This window comes from Mytilinidion resinicola, assembly GCF_010093595.1.
Source record: "Mytilinidion resinicola strain CBS 304.34 unplaced genomic scaffold BDZ99scaffold_5, whole genome shotgun sequence".
Lineage (NCBI taxonomy): Eukaryota > Fungi > Ascomycota > Dothideomycetes > Mytilinidiales > Mytilinidiaceae > Mytilinidion > Mytilinidion resinicola.
In genome coordinates this window covers 2,167,358-2,186,905 of record NW_022985441.1, presented here as the reverse complement: position 1 = coordinate 2,186,905, position 19,548 = coordinate 2,167,358, and the positions used below count along the sequence as shown (strand labels likewise).

The window sequence follows — 19,548 nt, the reverse complement described above, 5'->3', positions numbered from 1 at the left end:
TCAAAGAGGTGCTGTACGCTGGAAAGCAACGAGGCGAATGACGTCAAGGAGTGAGAGATCTCTTCACCTTCACATGAAAACGACTAGGGTTCCGTGCACTCCACATCAACTACACTTCAACAACGCACTTCCACAGATCTTCTTGCATCCTCCGCACCTACACAACAAGTTGAGGGTCCTCAAATACCATCACCATGGCCCCCAAGGCCGACCCCAGCGACCCCGAAACTATCACCCGTTTCCTCTGCTTGCGTGGTGGCGCCCCCGATGAACTCCAAGCCCTCTCACTACAGGAATTCAACAAACTTGTGATGGCCGCACGCGAGAGATTGACCGTGCATCAGTGGTACCAGTTCTTGAAGGATAACCACACGAGCATTCTCTTTCGACCCGCGCAGATGCAGGTCGTCGCAAATCACCAGGGCTATCCCATTACCGATGTCGTTCCGCATCACTATTTCACTCTCCGGGAGACTATGGACCTTGGAAAGTGCATCACTATCGGCACAGCACATGGAGCCGTCAATCATCCTCCTGCAATCAGTGAGTCTCTCCCCAAGCCCGGGCGCTACCGTGAGGGATACCCTGACGAGGCTCTCTATGATGCCAAAACCTGGACGTTTTGAATCAGAACATTGCAGAGTCGAGAGTGGTACCAATCGAGGGGTATTTAGGGCACAGCTAATATGATATCACAGTCGCGCCAGGATCAGGCGTCATACCTAAGACGTATCATCCAACTCGCATGATAGTGGACTGCCTCTGCCCAACCTGCCGGAATCTCAGCGTGCTGGAATTTATGTGTTACGGCTGCGCCAGCGTAGCGTACTGCTCAATCGCCTGCCAGAGGGCAGACTTGGCAAGACACCAGGGTGTATGCGAGCAGATTGTGGCGGTGCGTTTGCATTAGTGAGATTCGTGCACAGTTGGTTGGCGGTGTGTCGAGTACTCCGACGGATCTTGAGATTTGAAGAAGATATCGCTTCGCCAAGATTGGAGACTGGCCTAGGCATCGAATGAATCAATTGGACTGCTAAAAATGTGCCAACGGTCATGCAACTCCTTCAGCGTGCTCGTCCATTCACCAAAGCGTGCAGATAGATCAATTTGCCTAAGTCCTTTCCGTGGTTCTTTTCCGTGATTCTTTTCCTCAACTTCTGACACCCTTCCTACTATCCACACCCACACTTTGATCGACCCTCCCCCACATAACAAACATGGCGGAGCCGCCTTCGCAATCAGATCCCTACAATACCTTCCTCCACGCCTACCAACAAGGCTCGATCCCCGAAACGTTCGCCCACCTCCTCCACGAACCTAGCGCCGTCATCACCGAGCTGATTCAAAGCCGTCACGACCCCTCTCATCCCTCCCATTTCGTCTGGGAACAAGCCGAGCAACTTCCCCGTTTCCGAGAATACCGTCTCCAGAAGCTAGCAGACGAAGTAGGAATTCCGGTAACCACTACAGGCCCTGACACAGCGATCATCGCAGATCCACCGGTGACTGGCAATGGCAATGTCACGCATGACACGAAGGCAACGGAGAAAGCGTGCGAGCTGCTGAATGAAGATGAGAATGCTAAGGCGGTCTACGAGCCCAGTCAACATGGCATTCTAGTTTGGTGGAAGGCAGAGGTTTGCTGGCCGGAAGATGAGCTAGGTAAGTGTATTTACTATACCTTCACTAGATGGATGAATGTGCTGACTTGAGCATGAGACTTGAATGCTCCGGAGAATCAATCCTGCTTGAAGCCTGTGACGTACTATCCCACAAAGCGCCGACGTCAGCCGGTCTGCGACAAGTGCATGACTCGGGTTGCAGCACTACAACCTAGGGTCAGCAACTCATATGCAGTAACGTATCAGGATAACATGCTGATACAGGAGGAAGTAACAGGTAGTGCAACAGCAGTGCTGCAGCACGGTATCAGTACTGTATCAGGAAACAGGATGAATCAAGTAACGCGTCAGGAAGAGATACCACGTTATGCCCCCGGGGCTGGCCCCCCTCCTTCCCCTAGTATATAAACAACGAGCTAGACACCCATAGAAATCAGAGTTCACATCAATTTCAACCTGAGTGCATGTCGAAGGGGAAGCTTCTCAAGTGTGCGGAGTGTCTCACTATGGAATACTGCTCTGAAACCTGTCAGGAAGCTGATGCGGAAAGTCACAAGGAACTCTGCAAGCGTATCAAGGTGTTCAAGGGAGTTCAGAGCCACAGAGCCACCTAATAGCTGAATCCATGTAGCTATATGCTCGCGTTGGGCGCTTTTGCTAAAAGCCTTTGCTACTGAGCACCAGACATGAAACTCTTCACTTTGGCTTTTCTTACAGAATCAGTAGGAACGGGAGAACCATGTCAGGCAAGCATTCAATAGTAACATCCTTCATGTGTACTCGGCATGTACTCATAAATATGTGATGCCAAACCTTTCCCGATCTTATCCCGTTCTTCCTGTGTGAATAGCTATAGTGATCGTCATGATAAGCTACCTCTATAGCCCAGAGCTTTCCTTACACGCAAAGTCCGGACATTTCCGTAATTGTCTGCAGTTGTTAGGGTTCAGTGATACTATTCACCAACGTAAGGAATAGTCTTGCTTACCCACTTCAAAGCTCCTCAACCCATTCCTCCCCCTCAATATCTTCTTTCCCACCCACCAACACCTCACCAAGCTAACAGCTCCAAAACATTACCCGCAGCTCCAAGACTACGCATACCTACCATCATGGCTACCATGTCCGATCCGAACGATGCCATGACAGCGTTCGCGTTTCTCGACCGAAGCGAGAAACCAGAAGAGTGGGCCAAAGGCTGCAAGGGCCATTCGGAAGAAGAGCTCCAGGCTTTCACGGAGCTGATGCAGAACCGCCTCAACCGCACTCATCAGGCGTATAATTTCTGGAAAACACATCGAACCACCAACGCTCTTCCGAGCTGCGGAGCTCCAATGCCAGGCAAACGAGATCGGAATACCCGTTACTGATACCGTGTCCCCCGCAAACTGGAGCAAAAATGATGGTGAATATGAGTTTATTGAAGAGGGACCGGAATTCAAGGCGATCAATTATATGGGCTTGATTGGGAAGGCGATCACGAAAAAGGCTCGGGGCGAGGACATGGCGGAACGTAAGTGAATTTGGTCTTTATCATAACGTCAAGGAAGCTGGCTAAGCTTTGGTCTAGTTCTCAAACAACCTGCTCCGGAAGGGTGGAAGCCTACTACATACTTCCCTGACCGATCTCGCCCACAGGATGGATGCAGCGAGTGTGGTAGGAAGGACGGCCTGTCGGTCTGTGGCAACTGTGGATAGATTCAGTACTGCTCGAAGACATGCCAACGCGCCGGCTGGAAGACCCACAAACCTCTTTGCAAACACTCGCAAGAGTAAAAGTCCGGACAAGGAAAGAATGTCGACGGTGAGAAGATCGAAGAGGGCACGGAGAAGCCGCCAAATACTTATTTGTTCTTTGGCGGCCGGAAGGCTATCAAGATTGTACCCAAATGAGGGGACAGGACTCCGTGGCGTTAGCACATGGAACGATGGGTTCTTCTCAGCATTTCTTATCTTTCATTTGCTTTCCTGCCTTGAGGGACCCTCTGACCACTCAAAGAGTGAATAATGTAGACTACCAATGCCAAGCGAAAGCATAGCTACACAGCTCCTATAGACTGCTTTGAGCATCCCGAAAGACTTTGTTTCTGAACACAAAGCCTGCGACTAGATTTTGGTGTTCGCTTATGTCGCGATTCCATTTCACCTGAGCCCGTGAAGCCCGTGCACTCGCTTGCCAGGTTAGTCATGCTAAGCGAGTCTCAATCTCATTTCTCCTTCAATTTCCTCGACCGCCTCACTAACCTACTCCAATATCGGTCCACTTCCACGGCACTCGCGTCCTTGGCTCTCACCAAATCGCCACAATGCCCCCCAAACAAGATCTGAAGGATCCCAATTTCTTTTTCATGGAAGGAGAAACGATCGAGTCAATGGACGAGTTGGTGCAGTTGATGCTCAATCGCATGGACCCCAACCATCCAGCCAGCGCCTTCTTCTATAAAGAACAGGCAACGAACCCTGAATTCCGCGCGTCACTGCTCCAGATTCTGTGCAACAAGTTCAGCAAGCCGATCGTTGACATGATACCCCCGGCTCGTTGGACAGAAGATAAGGGAATCCTGAGCTTCCTCGACGACGGGCGACAGAGAATGTTGGTTCCGCGGGGTACCAAGTCTATCGCTGATGGTAAGTGGCGAATTTGAGACATCTACGTGTTTGGATAACATCATGGAGTCGATATTTCTCAAACTCTGGAGGGCTGGAAGCCCACCACATACTACCCAACTGGACCTTCAATCTCACAGCTTTGCCAGACGTGCGGCTCCATGGAGAACATACGATCTTGCAGCGGATGCAACTTGATTCGCTATTGCTCTAAGGAGTGTCAGCGCGCCGACTGGGGATTTCATAAGCGGTATTGCAAGCGGACTGCGGGCCTCATTCCTGCATGGTGCGCTAGATTGGATACGATGAGATCTGAGGAAACCAAGAAGTTTAAGAAGGACCAACAACCCGAAGGAGACATGAAGGTTAGGGAAGGTGACAAGTCCAAGCAGGATGGAGAAATCTGAGGAGGGTGGGGAGCAGGCCTTTGGTGTCTGAGTTATTACTGCTGGTGGGAGTTGACCCGGGAATTAGGCGACTTTCTAAACATGTCTATGGCTTAAGGGAATGTAGTGTTTTCAGGTGCCGCAAAGCTCCTATGCTAGCCTTGGCTGGAGGATTCTAGCTAAACACACAAGATAGAGTCATGAGGTTGGACTGCTGTCTACTCAAGCACCTCAGAGCACCAATCTCTCAACCTATACTGATTAGAATCCCGTCCTCGCATTGCGACCACAAATTCCCCACATGAGGTTCCAATTGACGCCCTCGTACTAGCGTGTTCAACCAATTTTTCTCAGAACAGAAGCTTGGAAGAGAGAACAAGGAAACCCTATGTTTCGTCATTGTCCTATGGTTTTGGTCTCACACTAATCAACTTCAGTGAATTATTCGCATCAACTTAAGCTACTAAAACCCAGCTTTCGCAGTGTCCCCAACAGCAAGTACCTGCAAACGTACCTTAACCAGATCCATCCTTTCACTTTTCCAGGGGGTGTAGGCCTGCAAGGCCAAAGGGGAAGGTAAAACCGAAAGACAGGTTGAAAAAGACACAGGGTGGTGCCAAGACCGTGACGTTCACAAGGCAGCGAAATGGTGGCGTGATTTACACAGGGATTCCATCCTGAAGGATTCGTATTTTCGGTTATAATATGGGGGGTTGGGCCCAGCCACCTTTACTTCGACTCACATATAGCTGACCTCTGGGAGTTGTTGTTAGTCCGTTTTTTTTTGGAAAAAACACATAGTCTTCTCAATATTAGTATTCTTACACAAAATTTATGGGGGTTAGTAAACACACACCCCCTTTTTGGTAAACGCACACCCCCCCCCCCCGGTGTTGTTTCACCGCCCTCTGATTGGCTCGGAGGACTACTCCGTAGCTTCCTATTGGCTCGCTTAACTCGCTCACTAATTCCGAATGCTCTCTCCAAATGCGGCCATGTACAACACAAGCAATTACATCATGCCAATTTGTATAGCCTTATGTACGAGCTCACGTACAAGCTCACGTACGAGCTCACGTATAGTCTCACGTACGGCCTCGCGTATAGCATCACGTACGGCCTTGTGTATAGCATTATGTACGGCCTTGCGTATAGCATCACGTACGGCCTCGTGTATAGCGTCACGTGCAGATAGACGTAAGGGTGAATGGCCGGAGGAAGCTCCGCGCTGCTCCGAGTCAATCAGAAGGCGGTGAAACGACAGGGGGGGGGGGGGGGGGGGGTGTGCGTTTACCAAAAAAGGGGTGTACGTTTACCAAAAAGGGGGTGTGTGTTTACTAACCCCCAAATTTATCTCAAGTTCAGTTTGCAGAAATATGACAGAAATTCTGGCAGTAATCCACCAAAGTCTGACTAGGCATCGAGAACTGCTCCGGGAAGTCAATCAAAAGGCACCATCGCATTGTTAGACTGCTTCGCGCAATTTTCTGACTAAAACTCAGATCTTTCAAAACCCCGAATTAGCCCTCCAAGAACACACCGCCCACGACACCCTCGTCGCGGCACTGGAATCACTAGGCCCCGCAATCAAAGTAGCACCTCACGCTTACAACGCCCCCGCGGCCTTCGAAGCTGAATTCGGCTCAGGGGGAAGAGTGCTTACATTCAACGCGGAATACGACGCCCTCCCCGACGTCGGCCACGCATGCGGCCACAACCTCATCGCTACAACATCCCTCTGGGCCTTTCTGGCCGTCGCGGAAGCTCTGCAGGAGAGCAAACTCCCCGGTCGCGTCCGACTACTAGGAACCCCCGCCGAAGAAACCATCGGAGGCAAGATTACGCTGATCAAAGCGGGCGCTTACAAAGATGCCGATGCATGTCTAATGGTGCACCCAACCAGCTCCAGCCACTTCCCAGATCACATCCTAGGCGATGCATTCGACAAGACGCTCGCCATCACCACTTCCAGCGTGACGTTTCGAGGCAAAGCGGCGCACGCGGGGATGAATCCATGGGATGGGTTAATGCGCTCAGGCGGCGGTGCTGGCGTATGGCGTTGTTGCGGCAGCACGTGCGGCCGGAGGAGCGTATTCATGTTATCATTCCGGAGGGTGGAATTGCCACTAATGTCATCCCTGAGAAAGTGATGCTGGCATTTACAGTGCGAGCACCGATGTTGGCGCGAGCGGAGGTGTTGGACCAACGCATTGTGAGTTGCTGTAAAGGAGCTGCGGAGGCTACGGGATGTGAGCTGGATATCACGCGTAGGGATGCGGGGGCGTATGCGGACCTCCGTACTAATGTAGCTATTTGTGGGGCATTCCAAGATGCAATAAAGGGGCTTGGTCTCGAGACACAGAATAACGTGGGCCGTGAGACTACGCCGGTGTCGACGGATCAGGGGAACGTAAGTCATGAGTGTCCCAGTTGGCATGGTGCCTTTGGCATCTCGTCGGAGGGTGCGAATCCTCACACGGTGGGATTTGAAAAGGCAGCTGGTACTCGTTCTTCGTTTGATCGAGCTCTATTAGCTTGCGAAGGAATGGCCATTGCGGCGTATCGATTCTTGACAGACGATGAACTCGCGGAGGAGGTTAGAAAGGAGTTCGAAGCTTCGCGGACTCCTTGATAGCAAAAGTATCTTTTACTAGTACATCGAATCATCGAGAGTAGCATCACCAGTCCAAAATGTTCTTAGCGCGCTGTGATTTGAAGTGATCCCGACATTGATCGCCTTCTGAGATGCTAAGCGACGATGTGACTTCGGTCCTAGCAATTCCTTGGTATCTTTCAGAGAACATAGACGTTAGAATATTGTGAAATATGCCAACATAACATCGTGCGTTGCGTACATAGTGTCGCCCTGCGGGGTGTCGCTAAGCGATCATGTGACTCGCTTGCGCTGGCTGCCAATATATCTAGCACCTGCGACCATCTCAGTTTCCAAGGTTGTTACCCTCATCGAGCCATCGCGATCACAACGTCGTAGTACAGTTACAAGTCAGTCGCCCTTGTCGACCTGGAAAGATGTCTTTAACACTAGCCCTCCACGACCCCGAGGTCGCAGCGAAGTTCATGCACCTATGTGTCGACTTCCCTGAGGTCACCAAGAAATTCAGAGATGTTCCAGTGGATCAGTTCAGCACATTGCTGGAAGTGACTCTCAACGAGCTCGATCCCACGGGAGCTTTGTCGTTGCAGTACGGCGGCCTTTCTAGCGACCCCGAAAATCGCGTCTTAGAGCTACAGGCCATGGCTGACGTAGGCAGGAAGCCGGTCGTTGACTCCATCCCGTCCATGTATTGGTCCGAGAATGGGGAAGATATTTCTTGGAGAAGAAGGAAGCGGAGAATATCGTCAGACGCCAATCCTATGCAACCGCTAAGCAGGATGGTGAGTGTGGCTATGTTTCTCGGTGCCCTGCGGTTTCTCATCCAAGCGCGTATACTAATAATGCCTCTATAGATACGGTCGTACATGAGGTCTGGCAGGGACCAATCTACCGTCCGGAAGGCAATCCTTTCCCTGGTACCTGCGCGCATTGTGGATCGACTGACAAGACTCAGGTTGCAAATTGACGTGAACTCTGTCTTATTTCGGGGGCCCGAAGGCCAAACTATATACTACGTAGGAAGTGACTGTACGCGTAGGCAGAAGCACTGATTAGAGACAGCAGTAGGCACGGTAGGCACGGTAGGCCACCGTACCCCAACCCCTCTCTGTAGAAGTTGTAACTGGCTAGGCATGTAGGCAGCTACTATGCCAGCAACTCCAAGTCACCCCCCAACTTCGGAAGAGAGATGAGACTGTAGAAGTGCATGAGATATAGGAAATCTTGGCAATTTGTGGTGTTTGTAGGGCTATTTGTCGCCGTCGGATTCATTGGCCGTGGTGCCCTGGCCGATGCGATCGAATATATCAACGAGGTTGAGCTGTCGAACGAAATTCTCGTGTTTCTGTCGAGATAGGACCTTTGTAAAGCCGTCTGCTATCATACGTTCGGATGCAATCCATTCAATTTGTATGTTGCCGGCTTGTACTTCTTGGCGTAGCCAGTGGCTGTGTATATCAACGTGCTTAAGGCTAGTAGTAAGCTTGCTGCCGGCCGTTGTAAGTAGCCGGATGGTTTGCTGGTTATCGCACAGCACGGAAATGGCCTGGTTGCCCTCTAGGGCTAGATCTAGGTGTACAAATAGGCGTTGCCACCACATGAATTCCGACACAGCTGCCGATATAGCTGTAAGCTCTGCATCGGTGGAGGACTTCGTCACGTGCGTTTGTTTGGTGGCCTTCCAATTGACAGGGCCACCAAAAAGCTTCAGGATATATCCTTGTGAGCTTCGGCGTGTAGCAACGTCGTCGGCAAAGCTGGCATCGCTGGCTCGTACAAGCATTTGATCGGTGTTGATTGTGGAGGCAGAATACTGCAGTGCATATCCCCTTGTTTAATAGAGATAGGCAAGTGCTCGGTTAGCAGTATAGTGGTGAGCGGGCGACGGGTTCCTGGCAAATTTGGCCAGCCGTAAGGTTGTACGGGCTATATCCGGCCGTGTATTAATAGCTGCATAGAGCAATAACCCTATTTTCTGTTAATAGCTGTAGATAGAGGATGCACTAGCTGCTGCGGCTTTATAGGGAATAAGGCCATCTATAGCCATCGGCGTATGCACACGGAGGGCCTCCTTCTGCCGGAATTTGCCTGCAATTTTATTAATATACAAATCCTAGCAAAGCTATAGTTAGCCGGCGGCTCGGTTATAGAGTATATAAATGCCTAGGAACTAGAAAACTTCCCCTAGATTTTTTATCTTATATTAAGCTATTAGGGCATGTTTAAAATTAGCTAATTTATTGCTATATTATAGTATATAGTATACTATAAAATTGTCTATATAGAAGAATATAATTAGGTATTAATTAATAAATAGGTATAGCACGCCGGGTACCTTTTTAAGCCCTAATTCCCGCAGTATTTTTAATTAATTATTTAGCTATAGTAGAGGGGAATAGTAAAGGCTATAGAGGCCTTTATTTATATATAGTAGGTAGCTTTTACAGCAGAAGCTATTAGGGTAGTAGATATATACTTTTTTATTTAGCTTTAGGTTTATAAAGGCCGATATAGTATTAGCCTGCTAGGTATTAAAATTAGCTATATAGATAATAGCTATATAGGCCTAAAAGGTCTTTCCGGCTAATATAGCTATATAGGTGTCTAGCTCTATAGGCTATTAAAGGTTACTGCGTATATATAGGCGTGCTTTATAGCGTATAAAAAAGCTGTTTTTATTAAATTTATATATAAATACCTAGATAACCGGTATAGCTAGGGCCTTTATTTCTAGCGTTTTTTCTATAGCTATAAAGCTACCGTGTTCTACTAAGCTATTAAGTTCTTTAATAGCGGCTGCTATAAACCTCTAGTACTTAAAGTACTATAGTAGCTACTTTTAGTTTCTAGGTAGCTTTAAAAGGAATTTTTAATAGCTATCTTTAGTAATACCTATAGTAAAAGCAGTATATAGAGTAGGTAAGTATTTATCTAAAGCTTTAGCTTATATAATTACTATATATAAGGCTGTATAGGGTTTAGCCGGCTTATAGTTATAGGTAGGCCTTAAAAAAGCTGCTATAGTAGCTACTATAAAGGCCGTTAGTAAGGCTATTAGTAAGGCTATAGGTAATACTATAGCAGAGGCTGTAGGTAATACTATAGTAGAGGCTGTAGGTAATACTATAGTAGAAACCGTAGGTAATACTATAGTAAAGGCTGTAGGTAATACTATAGTAGAGGTTATAGGCAATACTATAGGAAAATAGCTAGGTAATAGCGTAGGATTTAGCGTAGGTAAGGCAGGCTCTAAACGGCTATTACTAGAGCAGTTGTTATTATTTAAGCTTAGTAAGCCGGGCGGCTACTACTACTATACAGGCGGCTGCTACTACTATATAGGCGGCTACTACTATATAGGCAGCTGCTACTATTACTCTATATAGGGTTATACTTTAATTTTATTAAATAGGGGGTTATTAGAATTATTATTCTCTATTATTTAGTAGGTTTATATAATAGGCGGCTTTAAAAGGCTTTTTATATTTAGAATATGCTTTACCTATTAAATTAGTAGTTATATAGCCAGATTTTCTAATAAAGGGTTATAAAATAGCGTTTTATTAAATATAACGTCCTGTGCCCTAATAACTTTATTCTTATTTAGCACCTATATTCTATAGATATTAGCCGATTTATAGCTAATAAAATAGCTAATAATTACTTAGGGTGTTATTTTTAGTATTTTTAGTAGCTTTTTTAATATTAGATATACTCTATATCTATATATGCGTAGATGCTGCACGCTGGGGTCTATTAGCCTGCTAGTTACAGCCTATAAGGCTGTAATTAGAGTTTTTTAACCTAGCGCTTTAGTAGGCGTTCTATTAAGTAAATAGGCAGCTGTTTTATATACTTCCGGCTATAAATTTATAGGTAATTAGCTTTCCTTTTATATATAACAGGCATTTTTAATAATAATTCCGCTAGAGCGCTCTGCTCTACTATTTTATATAGTATTATAGGCTGTAGATTAATTAAATTTAATACCCTTACTATAGTGCTATACCCTAAATTTATTACTAAGCAATTATTCTCTATTAGTTTATAGCGTATATATAGTAATATTCTATTACTTTTTAATAAGGGCAACTTTATCTATAATAATTTAGGTTAAATTAGCTATACTACTAAATATTCGGTATATATATACTTTTATATATAGGTAGAAAAAATAGATAGTATAGCTATTATTATTATAGCTATATTCTTTATATATAATATTAAATTATATAAGTTTAAATAGCCTAAAGGGCTTTAAAATAGGTATATAGGAGATTTATTACTTAGCTTTACTTAAGGTATATTTAGAGTATTTAGAAATAGTAGGGCTAATAAGTTCTACTCTGCTTTCTAGTATATCTTTAATAATAGCAGCAGTTAAATACTATAGAGCCTAGGGGCTAGTATAGCTTAGGCGGTAATACTATAGTAAGCTAAGAGCTATAATAAACTACTAGAGCTTAATTAAATAAGCTAAGTATAGCCTATATTATAGAGGTTATATAAAACGGCTTTAGTATATTAGGAATATAGTAAAGTTAATCTTTAGATAATTTACTATAACAGCGGCCGGTATAGGCTTTAATAGAAAATCCCCTTAGTAGGTAGCTATTAGCTGTTATATATTCGAAAAGTTTAAAAGCTGCACGGCCTACTATATAGCTAGCTTTACGGCCTGCTGCGTAGCTATCTATATAGCCGGCTTTATAGCCTACTATACGGCCTGCTGTATAGCCGGCTATATAGCTGTATATATAGCCGTCTACTTAGCCGGCTGCTTAGCCGGCTACTTAGCTATATATATAGCTATATATATAGCTATCTACTTAGCCAGCTGCTATAGTATTAAGTTTATTAGATTTAAATTAGCTTTATAAAATTTAATAAAATTCTATTTATTTTATTACTTAATATAGGCCTAAATAACTTTTTATCTATATTATAAATTATATAAATAGTTTTTCTTATTATACTAAAACACCTTTTTTTTTATTAAGCTTACTAAGAAAAACTATACTATAGTAAAATCCTAGAATATATACAGCCTTTAATAGTAGGGTAAAATAGCTACTATTAAAGCTTTATAGCGAAATCTTAGTGTTACGGTCTCGGGCGGCAGGATTGCCCTAGCTAGCTCGGGCAGGTAGGTAAAAGTAATAACTGAATTCACTACGTGTTCTATAATGCACGGCAGGCAGGCGGGTTAAATAATAAGACGTAGCTTAAGGAGCTATAAGGAGGCAGGGCGGCGGTCGGCAGGTATACTCCTGCCAAGGCTCGCATAGGCCCTTGCAACAAGGCCTCTCGCCGGGTCCTAACATTACGTGTTACGCTGTGCAGCAAGCTTCACCGTTTAAGCTGTGACAGTACTCCCCTCCTTACGGCCGAACTCTGTTGAGGCCTAAGGACCGGGCTTTTCAGGGTAACAGCGATGGAACGACCGGATAGCTTCCTCGGCATGTTCCAGATAGTTAGCGGGCTCTTCTGTGACTTTGTTATATCCGGTCCACTTCACCGTGTACTTCAGGCGGGGGCGGCCACGACCGCGACGCTCCCATCGAGAGTCGACAACTTCCTCGACTTCCCACTCCTCTAAGCCTTTGACTTCAACTGGCGGCGGTGGTTCTTGATGCTGGCCGGGCAGCGGATTATTTGCGGCAGGTCTTAGTAAACTAACGTGGAAGACGTTGTGGTTGCGCATGCTCTCCGGTAAGGTTAGGCGGTATGCGTAAGGGCTAACAACCTTCTCTACGCAGAATAGTCTAAGATTCTTCTAATCTAGCTTCTTCTAGAGGCGGAGGGTTTTAATATTTTTAGTATTTAACTATACTAAGTTATTAACTTAATAGTTATAAGCAGGGCAACAGTTATAGTTTATATTATTTTTATATCGGGCACAGAAGGCAGTAAGTTTAGACTTTAGATATTCTAGAATCTTTTCTATATACTTAGTAAAGCGCTTAGCGTTTCTAGTAGGCGGGCGGGTTAATAGTTTAACCGGCTTAAAACCTAAATATAGGTGGAAGCTATAGTTTATAAAAAAGGGGGAGATATAGATGCTTTTAGAATTTATAGTATTAATTAACAGTTTAGCTAAAAGCAGCTATTTAGCCTAGTTATTCTATAAATAGAACACGTATACCCGTAAGTACTATTTTAGAACAGCGTTAGCTTTCTTAGTTTAGCTATTAGTTTTAGGGTAGTATATAGTTAATAGTAGGCAGTTAATTCTTAGGCAGCTAGTTAGGTGTTTCTAGAATTTAGCTATAAACTAGGGCCCTTAGTTAGATATAATAGAGGCAGGCAGGCTATATAGTTTCTAGATATTTTTTAGGAAAAGTTTTATAATATCTTCCGTATTACAGGTCCCTTTATAGGTAAGAAAGTATTTTATTTTAGTTAGGCAGTCTACTATAATAAGGATTATATTATACTTTCCGCTATACAGCAGGTATATAATAAAATCTATTAATATATTATACCAGGCTTTTTTAGGAATAGGCAGCGGCTTTAGAATACTTTAGTAGGCTTTTTATAATAGAGTAGTTTTCTTATATATTTAGCAGTTCCTAACCTAATAGTCTATATAAGGTAGTATTCCGGGCTAGTAGTAACTGCAGGCTATTAGGCTATATATTTTAGATCTTCTAAAGTAGCCGGTAATAGTATTTCTATAGTATATATATAGAAGTTCTACCTTTAGTTTATTATAGTCGGGTATATATAGGCAGTTTTAATAGTATAGGTATTTACCTTTTTTCTAGTATTTAGCTAATATAAGCTTTATATAACAGCGGTGTTCTTTTTCTAAGGCTTTTAGAACTAATAGCGGGATAGGGTCTTTTTTATATACTATTCTTAGCAGGGCGGTAATTATAGAGGGTAGTTCTATATTTTCCTTAGTTTTTTATTTATTTTATAGGGTGTTATCTAGAGGAGTTAGCAATAAGCCTTCTTACCAGGTTCTTACGGGTGCTAGAGCTATTATTTTAGCTTTATTTTTAAAGGTTACTTTTTTTATAGTTTTTTTTTCTATTTTATTTTTAAAGTTTAATCTTTTTAGAATTATCTGGCTTTAGTAGCGGAAATATTTATCCCCTTTTTTAGGCAGGTCCTCTAACCTCCTAGTTAAAGAATCGGGCTTTACCCTAAGTTTTCCGGGTTAATATATAATTTTAAAGTTAAAACGGGATAGAAATTTAGACTAGCAGGCCTAGCGGTAGTTTAGTAGTTTTATTATTATAAAGTACTCTAAATTATAGTAGTTAGTAATAACTTTAATAGATAAGGCGGCGCTTTTAAGCTCTAGTCTCTATTCTTTAAAGTATTAGATAATAGTAAGCAGTTTTTTATTATATATCTTATAGTTGTATTCTACAACTAAGTGCTTTTTTAAGAAGAATATAATAGGGCGTAGGATTCCGTTGTCTCTATACTATAATAAGACGCTAGCTAAGATATAATTAGATGTATCTATTTCTATAATAATAGGCTTATTCTAGTTAAACAGTGCTAGAATAGGTGCAGAGGTAAAGGCTTTTTTTAATTTAGTAAAAGCTTTCTAATAGGCAGCATTCTATATAAAGGCAACGCCCTTTTTTATTAGGCGTACTAGCAGAGTAATAATCTTTAAGAAGTCTCTAATAAATTAGCAGTAGAAGTTTCTAAATCCTATAAAAGCTTATATATTAGTTAGGTAAGTTAGTATTTCCTAGTCTATTATAGCTTTAATTTTCTCTAGGTCTATTTACAGGCTGTTAGCTCCTATAATAATACCTAGGAATATTATTTCTTCGGTAAAGAACTTATATTTCTTAATCTTTGCGTAGAGTCCTGCTTTTTATAGTAGTTTTAGTATAGTGCGGATATACTCTAGGTGTTTAGTTTAGTTCCGGCTGTAAATTAGAATATTATCTAGGTAGGTAGTATAGAAAATATTAAGATGCTCTTATAGAGTATTATTTATAAATTGTTAGAACGTTGCAGGGGTTCTAGTAAGCCTAAATAGTATTACTAAGGTTTTAAACAGTTCTAGTCGGGTTCGGAACGCGGTAAGCTATTTTTAACCCTTTTTTATATATAGGTTATTAAAGGCAGATATAATATTAATCTTTATAAAGTACTTTATCCTTTTTAGGTTACTTAAGGTTTCCTTTATTAACAGTAGCGGGTAGCGGTCCTTAACTATTATAGTATTTAGCGCTCGGTAGTTAACGCAGAAGCGAAGGCCTTCTCCAGGCTTTTTTATAAATAATATAGGTAACGCAGCAGGTAAAAAGCTAGGGCGGATAAATCCTTTTTTTAGATTATCTGCTACCTATTCTTTTAGAGCTATTAGCTTATTATAGAATATTAGGTATAAGGGTCTAAAGAAGGGCATTTTTCCTTTTTCTAACTTAATCTTATAGTTATACGGGCGGTGCAGTAGCAGGTAGTTAGTATTTTTAGGCGAAAAAATATTAGTAAACTTTTATAGTTTTTTAGGCAGGCGGTCTAGGTTAAAGCTCTTTTTTTTAGATAGAATATAGTTAATATTATCTAGTAATATAGAGAAAAGTTTATATCCTTTTTATAGGTAGGCGCTATATACGCGTAAGGAAATAGGTGCTATATTCTTCTCTTCTAGGTTTTTTAGTGCAGGCGGCAGGTACTCCGGGCGGTTTTTTTTTAGAATATTAGCAATTCCTTATATACGTATTGCTCTTTACAGTATATTATAGTGTTTATAATAGTACTAGCTTATAAACTATAGTATATTACGGGACTAGTCCGGTATAGGATTATACAGGCGTAGCTACAGGATTCCTAGAATAATCGGGTAATAACTTAGTTTAGTTACCCCTATTTAAACAGTCTCTAAATATTTATTTATCCGTAATTAAACCTAAATAGTATAGGTTACTTTACCCGCTTTAGAATTGCCTCTATTAGCTAGTTCTAGGTAAAAAGGGTACTTAAGCGGAATTATTAGGATACAGTAATACTTTACCTAGTTTTTATTAACTAGCGCTTTCCCTTTATAGCTACTATTAATTATACTATACGCTAGAATACTCTAGCCCTAGTATTCTAAACGTACAGGTATAATTAACAGGTTAGCTTTTATAACCTGTTCCTTTTTAATAGTTATCCCTTAGATAGCAGCAATAGATACTTATATAGTGCGCAGTATATAAGCCTAGCTACAACCTATATTAGGCTTAATTTTTTTATTAAAGTAGAAAATAGGGGAGAAGCAGGTTTTAGCAGTATCCGGGTTTTATATTTAGTAGAGGGCGGTAAGGGGCTCCGGAAGGACATATTTTTATAAATAGGGCGGGAGCAGATAAAGTATTTATTAGGCTAAGGGCAGTTATAGATAAAGTATTTCTTAGATCCGTAATAGTAATATTCCTTTCTTTTATATTAAGTTAAGTAACCTTTTAAAAAATTTATTAGGTCTCCGGAGACTTCTATAATTTTTATAGCGCCGGATACTCTTAGTAATAACTAAGGTATAGCAGTTTATATTCCTATAGGAACAGGTGTTTCCTAATAGGTTTAATTTATATTAGTATATATTTTTAGGGTTATAGTAGTAAATACTTTATATTATTTACAGCAGTTATCTAGGTTTTAAAGAAACTTTGCAAATATATAGTACTTCCTGCTAGGGGGTTTATAGTAGAGTAGTATTTCCTTTAGTTTACGGTTAATAGCTTTTTCTAAAAGGGTTAGTAGAGCTTTCTTAGAAAGCTCTCCTTCTAAAGCTAGGCGTTAGAATTTAGTAAAAAAAATGCTAAATTCTTTATTATTCTGGCGGAGGCGGAACAGTTTAGCGCAGAAGTTGCGGACTTAGTTAGGGTCTCTATATACTTATTCTAAGAGTTCTAGAATAGCTTTAAAATTAGGTAGTTAATAGTTTCCTTTTATAATATACGGTAGGACTTAAGTATACAGGTTTCTACTTAGACAACTGTTTATATAGAATATTTAGCTTTAGGGGTTAGGAAAGCGGTTTTAGTTAATAGTTATTTTCTTATAGATTTAAGAAAGGAAGCGGCAGAGGTTTTTTTAGTTACCTGTAAACTTATTAGGGTTAGGTTGTTTTTTAGAAAGCCGGGCAGAGGTGGTAAATATATTAGAAGTAGATAGAGGCGTTTATACTATATTAGCTATATTTCCTTTAGTTAGTACTTGCAGTATTAGGGTTTATAAAGCGGTGCGGATAGTAGGTATAGCTATATTAATTGCTCTCTATCTTTTAGTAAGGGCTAAAGCTAGTTTATCCGTAAGCTTTTTTATTTCTTTTTTCTAGTATTTATAGACAGCTTATAATTATGCCTTTAGTTAGTTGCTCTATTATTTATATTCCTTAATTTCCAATTCTAAGGCTTATATGCGGAGTGCGGCTTAGTAGTTTTTAGTAAGGCTTTCCTAGGCAGTATTAATATATTCGTATATTTAGCGGCAGTACTTATACTATTCGTGTATATAGTTAGTAATATAGGCGGCAAACGCGGATTTACTGTCCGGCAGGACTAGGGGAAAAAAGTAGGATATTAGGTCGGCAGTGCAGGTAGATAGCTAGGTGGGTAAAGAGCTACGTAATATTACAGTCTTGGGCGGCAGGATTACCCTAGCTAGCTTAGGCAGGTAGGTAGAAGTAATAACTAAATTTACTACGTATTCTATAATACACAGCAGGCAGGCGGGTTAAATAATAAGACGTAGCTTAAGAAGCTATAAAAAGGCAGGGCGGCGGTCAGCAGGTATACTCCTGCTAAGGCTCGCATAGGCCCTTATAATAAGGCCTCTCGCCGGGTCCTAATATTACGTGTTACGCTGTGCAGTAAGCTTTACCGTTTAAGCTGTAATACTTAGCTATTCTATAGCTAGCAATTAATACTATTAAGCTACTAGTATAGTAAGTATTATTTAATAGTATTAAATTGCTAATAAACCGGCTTTAGTAGTTAAAAATATATATAGTTGCTATATAGTTAAAAAGCACGCTATTATATAGGCTATAGGTAGATAAATAGAATATTCTATACGGAATAATAGTAATTATAAAGTAAGAAACTAATCTAGTATTAGGCCTTTTAGCCTTAGCTATTTCCTATAGCTTTTAAACTATTGCCTGCTATTTTTTAGGTTAATTCTTAAGGTTTTCCTTAAGCTTAGCTACTATAGCTAGGTTGCTTTTCTATTTATTTAGCTGTTTATTTTTATAAATATATAGGTAATTTCGGAAAAAATAGTGTTTTTTATAGATATATTCTAGGAGCTTATTTTTAGCTTTAGAGGCTATTATAAAGGCTATTATAGCGGCTAGTATAGATACTATTATAGTAGCCTATATAGCTGCCGGCGTACTTAGTAGCTTTAATTCTATACTATTAAATATTATTATAAATATAGAATAGCTGGTAATTTTACCTATAATAGCTAGAGCCTCCTATTTTTAGTTACGGAATAAATTAACTAGTTCCTAAAGTAGTAGAGTATTCTTAGCCCTAGCTATATAGCGGTGTATTTTATTACGCCAGTATATTAAAAATTCGGGATTTTTTAGCTAAATAGAAAGCAGGAAGTTAAGTTATAGATAATTATCGGCAGCTTTAAGTAGTTAATATTCTTTATATTCTCTATAGAGAACTATCTATTCCTATAGCTATTATTTAATATTTAAATCCTTTAGAAACTTTTGCTGCTGCTGCTATAGCATGCGGAGTTTATAGCGGCGTAGCTAATTAGATAGAGCTACCTAATTCTTAAGGCTAATTAGCATTTTATATATAGTCTTAGCCTTATTAATAAATAGTATATAGTGCAATACGACCGTTTTAATAATATAGACTCGGAGTTTGTTAATAGCATCGATTTTAGCGTTATAGCAATCTTCCTCCTTCTTAGCATTCTCTTGGGCTTGTTTCCAATCTAATTTAGCCGCCGGGGTCCATGTTTCCGCGCTGCTTGCTGCTGCCGGTAGTGCAGGCCGGCCAGGCTTATTCAGTTTCGTGGAATCATCAGAAAATAGCTTGTTGGGGTTGACATATTCCCATACATTGCCGGAGTAGGCCTTTGTTTCGACGGTGAAGAACCAGTGCTTCCAGTCGGCAGGGGAGGATAGAACAATCCTTTCAACAGAGGTGGAAGTAGATGGCATATTGGTGAGAGAACACGGGCTGTTGTGTAGTCGATTCGGCTGTGGCGTTTTTGTGGCGTTGTGACTGACTCAACACCAAAAAGGTTCAAAAAGCAATAACAACAACAACAGGGCAGGGAGGAAGGCAGATCCTGATAAGTATCCGGGCTCATAACACTCAGGTTG

The 19,548-nt window shown here is 41.7% G+C and overlaps 5 protein-coding genes across 5 annotated transcripts; 4 read left to right on the top strand and 1 right to left on the bottom strand.

The window, feature by feature from the left end:
• Nucleotides 1-194: 194 nt before the first annotated feature.
• Nucleotides 195-971, top strand: BDZ99DRAFT_474222 (uncharacterized protein; the record flags this gene model as incomplete). Its single annotated transcript, XM_033721878.1, has 3 exons — nucleotides 195-543; nucleotides 699-895; nucleotides 927-971. The coding sequence occupies 3 exons, from the start codon at nucleotides 195-197 to the stop codon at nucleotides 969-971; spliced, it is 591 nt and encodes a 196-aa protein (XP_033580555.1).
• Nucleotides 972-1,217: 246 nt separating this feature from the next.
• On the top strand, nucleotides 1,218-2,992 carry BDZ99DRAFT_517837 (uncharacterized protein; the record flags this gene model as incomplete). The annotated part of the gene is made up of 2 exons (XM_033725224.1): nucleotides 1,218-1,662; nucleotides 2,709-2,992. The coding sequence occupies 2 exons, from the start codon at nucleotides 1,218-1,220 to the stop codon at nucleotides 2,990-2,992; spliced, it is 729 nt and encodes a 242-aa protein (XP_033580554.1).
• A 936-nt stretch (nucleotides 2,993-3,928) lies between these two features.
• BDZ99DRAFT_474219 (uncharacterized protein) lies at nucleotides 3,929-4,636 on the top strand (the record flags this gene model as incomplete). Its single annotated transcript, XM_033721877.1, has 2 exons — nucleotides 3,929-4,250; nucleotides 4,299-4,636. 2 exons carry the CDS (start codon nucleotides 3,929-3,931, stop codon nucleotides 4,634-4,636), a joined length of 660 nt encoding a protein of 219 aa, XP_033580553.1.
• Nucleotides 4,637-5,991: 1,355 nt separating this feature from the next.
• BDZ99DRAFT_507478 (uncharacterized protein) lies at nucleotides 5,992-7,247 on the top strand (the record flags this gene model as incomplete). Its single annotated transcript, XM_033724250.1, has 3 exons — nucleotides 5,992-6,009; nucleotides 6,118-6,593; nucleotides 6,653-7,247. The coding sequence occupies 3 exons, from the start codon at nucleotides 5,992-5,994 to the stop codon at nucleotides 7,245-7,247; spliced, it is 1,089 nt and encodes a 362-aa protein (XP_033580552.1).
• Nucleotides 7,248-19,102: 11,855 nt separating this feature from the next.
• Nucleotides 19,103-19,548, bottom strand: BDZ99DRAFT_460792 (uncharacterized protein; the record flags this gene model as incomplete). Its single annotated transcript, XM_033719463.1, has 1 exon — nucleotides 19,103-19,548. A coding segment is annotated over exon 1 (229 nt), but the record flags the coding sequence as incomplete, so codon positions are not given.